The following is a 13,144-nucleotide window of genomic DNA, read 5'->3' on the forward strand; positions in this document are numbered from 1 at the left end:
ATTTCCCCTTTTTTTTTTTTTTTTTTTTTTTCAGGAGCCACATATCTACTTACAATTATTATCCAAAGCACAGCTTTTCACAAGTGAATGGTATAGTCATTTTTTTCTAGCAATTACATATTTTAAGGATGTGGCAAACTCTTGTTGCTAGCGTAGAAAATGAAATTAGTCCCTTGGAGAGGATGTGATCAATGCTGTGTTAATCTAACCCTCGGCTGTTAATGATTTGCACAGGGATTCCCCTTGATGCAGTGGCTTCAGCTGAAATACTATTGTAAGAGTTGATGTCAACTTCCCCTTCATATTCCCGCCCCCCACGCCCCGAAAAAGGATTGAGTGGGGTGGACCCTGAGAATCAGCTTTCCATTTCTGCTTATACCTTGTCTTTGTCTGATAGTACAAAAATAAAAAGAGAAGAAAGTATTTTTATATTTCACTTTCAGATAATTTGCTTTCCTCTATCTTTCAGGTAAAAGGTTATAGAAGATGAAATTCTTTGCAAAATCGAAAACTACACACATTGCCCTTTATATGGTGGGGGGTGGGGGAGCACTTGCTGTTCATTTTTGAGATACAGCTATTGAAAATATTCGCCAAATTCAAGTTCATAACCTTTTACCTTTCTCTTTAAAGGGTACTGGAGTTAACAGTTTGTGTTAGCTTAAGGAGTGTTAGGAGTAGTGGATAAAGAAAGAGAACTTCATGTTCTGTCCCTGAAGGACAGGTGGGTTTGTTTTTGTTTTGGTTTCTTTCTTTCATTCTGTTTCCTTCTTCCTCCCCTCCCCCACCCCGCCACCCCTCCATTTCTTTGTCAGGTGTAGAGGATGGAATTAGTGTGTTCCCTTTTTGTGTGTGTTTTTATAAAAGTATGTATTTGATTTTTGTTTTACTTTTTTATAGTTCTGTATCTTTTCTGCTAAGCAGAAATATTGTACTGAGGATACGATGTTGCTTATACTAGTTACAATGCTATGAAAAGAGAACAATCTAATTTCATTTGCAGTGAAAGTCAAACTTGAAAAAGTAAAAGAAATGCTGAATTCATTCACTTTACTGCCTCTCTATGCTCTTAACATTTTTACTTCAAATCAGTAAAATATGTGACCCATAATTGCACCTGCTGGGTTGCAATTGCACCTTCCAGTTATCAAGTGATTTTTATAGTTGATCAATCTTCTGATTTCCAATAACCTATACACTTAATTGTTTTCAGAATAAGTTACAGTAACAAATGTGATTTTTTTTGGGGGGGTGGGGGTGGCTACTAAGAATTGAACCACTAAGCCACATCCCAAGCCCTTTTTATTTTTTATTTTGAGACAGGATCTTGCTACATTGCTTGGGACCTCACTAAATTGCTGAGGCTGACCTTGAATTTCTGATCCTCCTACCTCAGGCTCCCAAGCCGCTAGGATCACAGGCATGTCACCTCCACGCCTGGCACAAATTGAATTTTTAAAATAAATAAATCTACCTTCAAATCTCCATATCCCTGAGTATACTGAACACATATATGTTCACTTATGTTCCCAGGAGATGTGTAATGGAGGAAATTGTCTATAATTTTAAATCTATCCTTAAGGTAAGCTGGGAATTAGCTGCAAATAACTGGACTATCTTCCTCTGATTCCAGCTGCAATGTTCAACCGTAACAATGATTTTTCAGAGTCATTATTACTAAAATTATTACTAGTACTATATATACCTAACCTACTTTTTTCAGAGTAACACTTGAGAGATGTTTTAAGATCAAACTTCTATCTAGACTATATTATGAAATTATATGAAGTCACTTCACCTTTTCTCAAATACATTAAAATTGTACTGACATTTTTTTTTTTTTAAATCCACCTTAGTTTCCCAGTGTGTGGTTCATAGAAACATTCCAAAGCAATGAGCACTGGTCAGAAGTAAAGCTCTTAAAACAGTAAAAGCAGCAAGGCCTGGGAGGTTGAAATGAGAACATTCCTCAGCAGCCCAGAGTACAGGCTTCTGAGGACTGCTTCACCTCTGCTTCTTTGGTTAATCCTTATGCAGTGAAAATGCCCTTCATTCATTAGGGTTCCCCTAATACATCACTAGTTACTCTTTCTATAAAGCAGGTCACTTATTATTTACTACTACTTACTCCTTTCATTGTCCAATTTTATCATCAACATGACACACTAAGAATATTATTTTCTAAACTTTTATCACATACCAGGCACCATTCCAGGCATATGAAATGAAACTATGAGATAAGTACACCTCTCATTCTCAAGTTGTATGCAAGTGAGCAGGGAGGGCTGGAGGAAAACAGGCCATGATCCTGCACCTGGGGTGATCCTGCACCTGCCCCGGAGTTCATGGGAACAATCTGGGGTGATCATGAGAGTTCATGGGACAATAGTGAAGTGCTGCCTAAGAGAAGGTTGGAAAATGGATGAGGCTTGTTGAGGAGAATGAAGAGAGTGACTTTTGTTTAGAAAAAAGAAATGAATTGGAGGTGGCCACATGGATGGCTTTGCAGGCAAAACAAAGCACCTGTGGTGTGCTGGCCAAGCCACATAGCACAGCATGAAAGAACAAAGATGACTAAGGGGCAGGAAAATGGAGGGACCAAAAGCAAGGACAGAAAGAAAAAGCCCTCTGTTGTTTAGGATTTGTACTTTATTCTCAGAGCAATTCAGAACCAGTGAAGCATTTCTATTAGATCCAGATGATAGACATATTTGGCTGCCAAAGGGGTCATACTAGAGGTAGGACTTTGAGACTTTGTAATAGTCCAGACCCTTATATGACTTGCCTGGGGAATGCTGCAGCTCAGGGAGCTATCTGTGTGAATTATGCTAGAGCAAAATAAAATTTTCAATAGAAAATCAGAATATGACTTAGGGCTTGAACTACAGTAATGCAAGTGCAAAATTTAAGGGTGTGCCAAGAAACTCAGAAATCAAGATAAATTATGTTCTAGATTTTTAAAAAAATACCAAGAAAAACAATGGCAAAAATGTAAATAATGACAGGAGCTGAATTCTTTGGGGAAATACATGGAATTAAGCAAGTTCCCATATAATAGGTACCTTTCTCTTCACTCTTGGAGATGCTAAGGGGTTTTGTTTGTTTGTTTTTTGTTGTTATTGGTGTTTTATTTATTTTTAAAAAATTATTGTTGCTAAACCATCTAACTTACCTTGGAAGCCGAGACAGAATACCAGCCGATAAGGATGTTAAAACATCATCCACGCGACTTAATGGCTTCCCTTTGCAAACCCAGCTGATGACCAGTTCAAGCAGCATAAAGGAAATGAAAAATGGAGTAGCCTGGAAAGGAAATTACAAAGAAGAAAGGCTTTGATAATGATAAAGTGTTTGATAATGAAATTCTTCCATACTTTCTGATTAGTCCTTCCATAATTGGGAGACCCAGCAGGAGATGTGCACAGACCTATTTTAGAAGATCTTTTCCCATTTGATGGGCAAAGAGATCTAGTGTATTTATGGCATACACTAAATCTGTGGTCAAATTCTAACATCAAATTTGAAAATTAAATATAACTATAGACACAACTATAATAATTGTGCCAGGAAAATAATAAAAGTAGGAAGGACACATACCAAGTTCCAGAAAATACATTTAAAATAAGTTAAGTAACCAGAAGTTTATCATATACCTATGACTGAGTGAGACTCACTTTAAGAGGATTTCCTTAAGAATAAACCTGTTTCTAGTTATATATATATAAGAATTACTTCTAATGATGAAATTGAAAGAGTAAAAACAATTTTCTTCTGAGAGTCTTAGAGAATAAGGTAATTTTCCATCTTGTTCAAAACACCACCAAAGTTTCATACCTTCAGTTTTAATTTTATTTTATGCAATAATAATATCTATTTTGTTTTATTTTATACCATTAAGGCTGTAGTATTGATGAATAAATATTAGATTTTGTTTGACATTATAATATAAATAATGATTTATGAAGATGAGTAACACAATTCTCTTTAAACATAAAAAAGAAAAAGCAATATTGAATTTTGAAAACAATATGGGTTTCACTCATTTGGAGGCTGATCATGAGTTGTGAAGTTTTCTAAACTGAACTTTGGAGAACATACTCTCTGATGTCATCTTTTTTTCTATTCCTGGCTTAAACTAGCAAGTGTGGTAGGAACTACTTGACAGGGTGGGGAACTTCAATATTCAAGTTCTAATTCTGGATATTTCCACTTCCAATCATAGCCAGGAACCAAAAGTGAAAAGTGCCTCTGAATACTTGAGAGTTTCAAAGAAAACTTGGTTCAAGTTCAAATCTAGGAAGTCAGAGTTGGACTGAGTCAAGCTGCTGCATATTCTTCATTCTGCACAATTCTACCTAATTAAAGAGGTAATACTTCATTGGAGGTGGTGAGCAAGTTAAACATTTTAAAATAAATTTTTTTTACAAAGTTTATTGACGTGGTGTAACTGTTTGACACTGAGTTTTTAACTGCTAAAAGCACAATGCCATGGTGTCTAGGAAAACTTTTAAATTTTTTATCATATTCTAGAGTAACATATAAAGGAGGGGATTTATAGACAAAAATGGATATTGTATGAGAATTCAATTCAAGTAGAAATTCTTCTTTTGCTTTATGCCTTCAAGAAATTGAATTATTTTTATTGGAATATAATAATTTGAAGAATGAAAGAGAACAAATCCCCAGGATATGTTGACCTTACTTCTTTCTTATTAAGAAAAGATCAAGATTGCTTCTTTCAGTATAGTCTCACCTTTTTTACGTAATCAGGCACCTCTTCTGGAGTTTGGAAGGAAGTTTCATTGGGCTTCATCATGTAAAACATCATGCGAACACCCTGGGAAACGGAAACATCCTGTTGGGCTTCTGGGTTCTTCATTCCTGCCCTCCTCTGATTCCCAGCTGGAGAGTATTTGGGATTCAGTGGTTGAAGCCAGAGGCTGAACAAAGAGGACGAGATGTGCTGCACAGCACAAGCCTCTGTCAGGAACAGCTAGAGACAAAGCTCCAGAGAGAGCCCAGCCAGCAGCAGATTCTGTACAGACAGGAAAAACAAGAATCAAGAACAAGTTCAGAGTTCACTGGACACCATCCCAAAAAGGGCGTGTGGGGGAGGAAAGGGAGGACTTGTCCCCCAAATCAAAGACTCACAGTGCAGTTTGACTGTAGCCAGAGTAACTGAGCATCAAAAAATAGAAAATATTTTAAAATAAAACGAAAATAAGAGTGTGCCTTGGAAAGGAAAAGCAGGTAAGGAGAGGTGATAAAGGATGAAAGTTCACTCTGGAAAAGTGGATGGAAGTTCAAAAGTCAGAGCTTATCAGAAAGAGTATTTTATCTCTCCTAGTTTTGAAATTCACAATGTGTTTAAGTTGGTAGCCTCTTCAAAGACCCTATTTCATGAAGGATCAGGGTATTCTACCTAATGAAAGCTCCAAAGTCAGTAAGCACTGAATTTGGGCTTGTTATGTATATCTGGATCTCAATCCAGTTAACTTTCAAATGTTTGCAATCCAATTCAAGAGCAGATGTTTACTGCATAAGCATCACGTCTTCTCTATTCTCCTAAGCACTTACAGAAGAAGCTGCCAGCTGTTGCTGTGAGACCTTGCCTCTGTCTTCTAGAAAGAGCTTAAGTGATTGTACCTTTTAGGTAGACTAGAGGGTAATTAATTTTCTGCATCTCCAGTGAATATGCGGTGCATGACAGAATAGCCTCAGCCTTTTATCTCAAAGAGCTGTGATTATCTTTAATTATTATCTCATCTTTGAAACTGTTACTTAATGAAGTTATTGATACATAAACATGTTTAAAAAATAGAAACTATAGATAAGCAACAAACAAGTTACCATTCAGAGACACTATTAACATTTTAGTACATTTTAGTCAGTTCTGTTGTAATATCACATTTGGGCGACTAAAAATCACCATACTATAAAAAAAAGTATGCAATACAAATCACAGGATTTCTGAGAAAAATAAGATTAGGGCACAACAACCAAAAATTTCATAATTACCCACAAGAAAAAAAAATTAGAGCCTAATAAAAATGGAAGCACATTTTTACACATTGCATGATTAAGACATCCATAAGTACTAAACTAAATATAGGGTTTGCATTGAAATAGGCCTGAAATTTGTGGAAATAGACTGTGGAAGTATTGCAGATTATAGTTATGATGAAGTGTTAGAAGAATTATCTTCAGTCAGACAGAAAAATTATAATATCATGTACATATATGTGGATGTCATAGTCCACGATAACATATGTGAACTAAGAACAATGGAAGGAGTATAAGAGAAGTGTGTGCACATGTGTGTGCATGAGCTCACACTTTGTGCATAACAACACCATTCAGGTTTTCAGTTCACAAAGGGTGCAGTTTTAAAAAAGCACCTGCTGTTTTTCTCTGACAGAACTACAAATCAGCAAAGATGCATGCTCAAATTTTCTAATCATGTTGCAACAGATTTTCATTTCAAAGCAAGCATTACAGCAGAATTGTCTTTGCTTTCAGACACTTTCTGTTACAAATAAAAATGTACATATTTTATTATCTGTTCTTAATTTTTTTGAGATTACAAATGTGGGATATGACAGGAGAAAGAAAAATCCAAACAACATAGTTGTAAATAGAGTAAAATTTATAGCACCCCTTCCCTCAAGTCACACATTTCTTCCTTCAGTTTAACAGGGATAACCTTTCTTCCTAGGAGATATTTTTTCATATCATTTTTTCCCTACGAGGACAGTTGTTATGGTAATCATATAAATGTATTTAGACACACACATATGGTTTGATTTTTGTAATGAGCTATATTAGCATATCAACTCTCCTTCTTTGAGTTAACAACTTATGAGGAACATTCATTCTTCCATTCAGTATATGGTTATGTAGCGTGTTTTTAAAATCTTTTTTAAGCTAAAGGCTGAAAGAGGTGTGTGTGTGTGTTTGTGCATGTGTTTGTATATCAACTAGCTCAAAAATCATTCAAATGTATTATGTTTACAGAATTTAATATGAAGAATTTGTTATGGAGATGACAGAAGAAGTAAAAAGCCAAGCAGCAATAAAGAGGTAATCTAAGGATTAATATCAATAGAAAGCAACCAACATCATTAAGCCCAGGGGATACAAAGGAAGAGATCATATTATTATAGCACAGGGTTTGGGAAGAATTGGGGAACATTGAAACCACAGGGGTTGCCTGGAAGGCCCAGAACTTCAAATTTTGCAATTACGTTACTTAAAAAAAAATTCTTTCCAAGACACTATCTCAGTTCCTCTTTTATGGCTATTTCTTATCATATAGCTTCATGTTTTCTTTCAAAATGTTTGCAGGATTTGGTTGCTGTTCCTTCAATTGTCTGGAATTTGGTTTTGTATGTGCTGTGCAGTGGTTATTCCCCTTTCTCCCTTGTCCTGGTGGATCACCCTTCTCCCCATGCCACCAGTTAGTAGATATTTTCACATTACACTTCCAAATACCTGGGCTATTTCCAGGTTCTCCACTCAGTTCCACTGACATATTTATCTATACTTGTGCTAGTACCATGGTATCTTAATTACTGTCCCATCATCATAATCTTATAACTTTGCAGGAAAATTTCTTATTCATGAATTTCATTTTTCAAAAATTATAAGCTATCTTGGCACATTTGCTAGAAGGAATCTATTTAAACTATTAGCAAAGAATCCCTTCAGCAGTTTAACTGTAAATAACTTAAATTTATGAACTAATTTGGGAAGAATTGACATCATAGACAATAAATTTGCTTTGAACAAATGGACACAAATACATGCTACAATCATTTAAACTTAATTCTCTATGTAAATGATGTCAAGGTTCACTACCAATCTTTTTATTCCTTAGCTTCTCCATTCTCAAGATATTTTTATTCATGTTAATGCATATCAAAAATTGTTTTCTTCTCTCAAAAGGTTACATATATAATTGCATATTTAATATAACTTTGTCATACCAAGATATGTGAAAGACACCTGGCTGGATATGAAATCTCTGGTTTGAATTTAATTATCTTAAAATATGAGCACTCAAAGATACAAGAGAGCAAAGAACCTATATCTAGGACAGAAACAGGAACTCCAAGGTATCTTCCAGATGTATTTCTGTGCAAATATCTCTGTTACCTCTTCCCAGAGTTTCTAATCACTGGGAACTTACTGAATGTTCTTTATTTTATCTGACTGAAGTGGAATACCATGGAAGAACCGATATAAATGACAGACATCCCATGAGAATGCAAGACATGAAGAACCTGTTTATTTACAATATTCTCATTTGCAAACAAATCGATGCACACATACACATATGCGCACACACAAACACAAGAAAAAAATAGGAGAAGATTTTTGTATTTAAATTACATTTAAAAATTGACTAAGAATCTCTGGCAATACTGCTGAACTTGGAGAGAAAAAGTACATAGAGACCCGGCTCCCTGGCACATGCCTATAATCCCAGCAGCTCAAGAGGCTGAGACAGAAGGATCAAGAGTTCAAAGCCAGCCTCAGCAACAGCAAGGCATTAAGCAATTCAGTGAGACTCTGTCTCTAAATAAAATACAAAATAAGGCTGGGGAACATGGCTCAATGGTTGAGTGTTCCTGAGTTCAATCTCTGGTATCCCCCATACCCCCCAAAAGCATATTTCAACAGGGAAAGTTTAATATAAAGAAGGATCAACTGTAACAGAGAATTGGGTAATGAAGGAATGGCCAATAAAAATTAGGGCAAAGAAATCTGTGGATTTTTTTTTTTTTAGAGAAATTATATGAGAATAGAAAATATAAGAAGCAACTAAACCCTCAGGGCTGGACTGAGGAACTTGCTTTAACTTTCAGTATTTTGGACTGAAAAAGAACAGAAATAGCTATTTGCCAGGGGTGTCTGACCTGAGGCTTTTCCCTGCAACATTTCCTGAGGAGCCAGGCAAGTTGTTTACTACACTACTTTACAAGAACATCATTGAAGAACCCATCCATGCCGCAAGACTCCTACAAGTAGGCAGAGAGCAACTAGAGAGTAAAAGCTCTTCTTTCGAAAATGATTGTCCACATCCTGCTCCTGACAAAGGTTGACATCATGCCAACTAGCAAAGAAAAATATTTAAAAGATCCACTTCCATTTCATGAATCCAGCAACCAAGTGTGAATTTGGAGATGAGAGGCAATAAATCAATAACTAGAACAAGACATCACTCTTTAGTATTTATAAAAAGACTTCATCACACTATGTGAGAAGTAAGTGGTGTGGAATAATCCCCATGGTTAGATATCTATATTTTCTTTTGGCGCCTAATATGTCATATAAATATTAATTCTGGGTTCAATTTGACTTCTTATTTTTCTCAAGTTACAAATTTATGCATCCTGAGTGCTTATAGAATACTTTTGTGCTTTTGAAATTAAGTAACTCTTTTTTTTTTCTTTTTTTTATTAGTTGCTCAAGACAATACAATGATCTTGACATATCATACATTTGATTCAAATGGGGTATGAATTCTTATTTTTCCACGTTTTACAGATTGCAGGATCACATTGATTATACAGCCACATTTATACATACAGCAATGTTTTGTTTTGTTTTGTTTTTGTTGTTGTTGTTGTTGTTTGTTTGTTTTTAGCTTTTGGCTTTTGGTTTTGCTAGAATATCATGGGGAGATAAACTCACTTAAAGCTCAAATTCAAATCTTCCTTTCCTTTACAGAAATGTCCTACAATTTAATGTGGACCTGCTATCTTTGTCAGATCCCATCTTTCATCCACACCTGTTGTATGGTCTCTGTCCATTTTCATTTTCTTTCTGAATTCTACTATTCGCTGATTTCTCCAGGTCTACCTTTTGATTTCACTTTAAATTCTGCAAATTATATTATTAATTTTTTTTTTCCAAGACATTCTCTCAGTTCCTGTTTTCTGGCTATTTCTTTTCATATATCCTCATTTTCCCTAAATTTGTTTCCTGCTTGACTTCTTCTATTGTATAAAATAGTTTATCTTATTCTTTTTTTTGGATTAATACTCAGAAAAATATCCTTCAGCTACCTTTGCCACGTCCCTTTCCCTACCTCACTCCCCCGCTTTTTTTCTTTCTTTTTTTTTTTTTTCTGTGAACGAATACAGGTCAATGAATACTCTTTATGTCCCTTCAAGGTAGATGTGACACTCTGGAGTTTAGGTTTATCTTCTCAGGTGAGCCTGTGAGGGTGTTAGAGGGAGCTAGTCTATAAGCATGCCCAGCTTTCTCTGCAGGCCTTTTCAGTGAGTTGGGATTGTTGTGGTGGAGGACACCTTTCCTGTTTTTGTTTTTGTTCTCCTTGGCCTCTACTTCAGACATTAAAATTAATAAAACAACAAAAACCATTTAAAGTATCCTTTTTTGTAGTTTCTATTTATTAGGCTGACAAATATCCACAACATATTGTGTGGGTGGGAGGCATTCAGGAAAAATATTTGACTTCTGCTTTTGAACAATTTGGAAATGGAGACAAAGGAAGGCAAAGTCCATGGGCTTTCTTTCTAATTCTTATAAACTCCCTGTGAATTTCTCCACCCTATCTGACTCTCTTCTGTGCTTTCATTGGCCCTGAAGACCAAAGTGACCCCAATTTAGAGAGGGTGAGTCTGATTTGTCATCCCGACCACAAGTGGGTGCAGGGTTGATCCTCCGCAGCAGAGAAAGAAAACTGCCCTTGAAAACCTGGGGTAGAAAAGTGGGCATTTCTCTGCTCAGGCTTTAAGAAAAAAAAAATGTATGGGATGAATCTTGAGGTTCTCAGAAAGGAGACCATCACTGCCCTATGCTGCTGTCGTTTCTCTAGACTTGACCTCTTCAAATGAGGGAATAATTGTTTGTTTTACTCTAAAATTGATAAAATTCTTTCCCTCTTGCCAAGTCTTCTTCTTTAGTCTTTTGAATCTCTGAGAATTAGACTAGACACCTCTTCTTACAATACCTTCACAAAAAGTTTGATTATATTTCTAAGTTATGAAAATAACATATGCTAACTGGAGACATATAGAAAATGAAGATATTTAAGAAAAAGTAAGTCATCATAACTGTAACAGTCAGATTACTGCTTTATCCATATTTTAATGGGCATCTTATGTTTAAGTTCTTAATTTCAGGCACATTATTTTACCTAGATCAATTTACATCGTACAAATAATTTGAGTTTCAGCATCTTAGATCTGGAAGCCTCATGATGAAGTTACAAAGCCTCAGATTAAAAGGTTTTGGATCTTTGAAATATCCAGGTCTCTCCTCACCTAGGGAACATCAGTCAAGACATTAGGTGAGAAAATATTAAATCTGTAATGTATGTTATATAACTATTTGAGTTTTGTTCACATAACAGTTACTAATAACCAACTAATTAAGACTGAAAAGCATTGGAGGAATTGGGGAAGAATAGAATTACTTTAGATAAGGTAGAGGGAAGTGAAGGAATGGGAGAGGATGTAGAGATAAGAAGGATCATAGAATGAAACAGACATTATTACTTTATATACATATATGACTGCATGACTGATGTGATTCTATAACATGTACAATCAGAAAAATGAGCAATTATACTCCTTTTATGTATGATATATCCAAGTGCATAAATGCATTCTACTGTCATATCAAACTAATTTAAAGAAAAATTTTTTAAAAAGAAAAAAAAAAAAAAACATTGAAGGGTTTGGAAGAAGAATCCCTGTGGTCAACTTAGGCATTGAAATGGTCAGTCTGGTATCTGCTGAGAGCCATTGCCAAGTAGGTATGACGCATGGCATGGCCCAGGTTATTTGCAGTGACATTGCATTTAAGGTGACCTTGCTCAAGGACCAGGGCGGATCCAGGTTTAGGGTGTATCCTGCTGGGATTAGGGAGTATCCCGCTCCTTGGGTTTAGGGCGGTTCCAGGTTTAAGGTGTACCCTGCTGGGAATAGGGCGTATCCTGCTGCCTCAGGCGCGCCCGCTCCTTGAGTTCCCTTGAGTTCTTGTGCGGGATTCAGAGAGTTTTTTTGGGATACAGAGCCCAGTGGACATGGAATTTCCCCAGAACGTGTGTGTAAAGTGCCGGTGACAGTTCGAGAATAAAGAGTTGCTGTTTGAATCTACAAGGTGTGTGGTGGCTCGTGATTTTGTGCCCAGCCAGACTGCAGCAGATATCTGTGTGAAAAACAGACTTCAGAAGGGGAAACTGAAGGCAGGGTGTTGGACAGGGGTGATTAATGGAATCCAAGCAGAGAACCATGATGACTTTCACTGGGATGGTTGCAGTAGAAGGTGTAAAAGTAGAAAGATTCTGGATATATATTATTGCTAAAGCTGACAAAATTTGCTACCAGATTAGATGAATGGAATAAAACAAAGGGGGGAAACAGACCGTTTCAAGAGTTTGGTTTAAGCATATGAAAGAATGGAATTCTTACTGTAATGGATCAACTGGGTATTCTGGCTCAAAATATGGTATGAGATGCTCATAAACATCTAAGTTGAGATGGTTTCAGCAGGTAAAAATATAAGTCTGGAGTCAAACGATTAAAATCTATAAATAGGAGGAGAAAGTACTAACAAAATGAGTCACAAACCAAATATAAGGATGACTTTCATCTATAGTCACTTTAAGTATATTCATATGCATAAACAAGATTCATTTTTGATATGAAAATCAGGATGATTGTATTTATTTATTTTCATGACAAATTTCTTGCAATTCAAATACAAATATGATAAAATAAAATTTTCACAACATTTTAATCTTACTGTACAAATAATTGAGAGAAATATCCTATTCATATTTTATATGTATATCCTAAACATATGTTTAACTATTGAAAAATATTCAAACTGCTTTTCAGTGTATACATGCACTTAGCACTCACACCAGTATGCCAGTTCCACTTTCTCTGTGTGTTTTCCAGAACTTGTTATGTCTCAGTTTTGGTTTTGGTTTTCTCTTTTCCTTCATTTTTTTCCTGATCTAATCAGCTGCATTACTTACATATAGTTGTCCTAGTACAAAGTTAATTATTTCTCTTCCCATTGTACTCCTGTACAATTGAGGGCATTTGTTTAGGAATCTAGTTGTCAATATGTCTCTAAGTGTCTCTGAACTCTTTGTATTAAT

The 13,144-nt window shown here is 35.7% G+C and overlaps 1 protein-coding gene and 1 long non-coding RNA gene across 7 annotated transcripts in view; one reads left to right on the forward strand and one right to left on the reverse strand.

Moving 5' to 3' along the window:
* The window catches only part of Agmo (alkylglycerol monooxygenase), a 336,057-nt gene extending 330,771 nt beyond the window's left edge, over positions 1-5,286 (reverse strand). For 2 of the 6 annotated variants that reach the window (XM_048799642.1, XM_048799646.1), the window contains exons 1-3: positions 5,152-5,284; positions 4,754-5,035; positions 3,173-3,303 (exon numbers count right to left, since the gene is read on the reverse strand). In XM_048799642.1, the coding sequence (XP_048655599.1) occupies positions 3,173-3,303; positions 4,754-4,879 (257 nt within the window). In that variant the 5' untranslated portion in view covers positions 4,880-5,035; positions 5,152-5,284. Of the gene's footprint in view, positions 1-3,172; positions 3,304-4,753; positions 5,036-5,151 lie in introns of all 6 variants that reach the window. The other 4 variants (XM_048799643.1, XM_048799647.1, XM_015498116.2 and 1 more) reach the window with 3 other exon arrangements.
* Positions 5,287-11,809: 6,523 nt separating this feature from the next.
* On the forward strand, positions 11,810-12,131 carry LOC125615506. The gene is made up of 2 exons (XR_007346121.1): positions 11,810-11,870; positions 11,934-12,131. It is a non-coding gene; the product is annotated as an uncharacterized LOC125615506 (long non-coding RNA).
* The last annotated feature ends 1,013 nt before the right edge of the window (positions 12,132-13,144 follow it).

The sequence above is a fragment of the Marmota marmota genome, unplaced genomic scaffold (genome assembly GCF_001458135.2).
Source record: "Marmota marmota marmota unplaced genomic scaffold, marMar, whole genome shotgun sequence".
Lineage (NCBI taxonomy): Eukaryota > Metazoa > Chordata > Mammalia > Rodentia > Sciuridae > Marmota > Marmota marmota.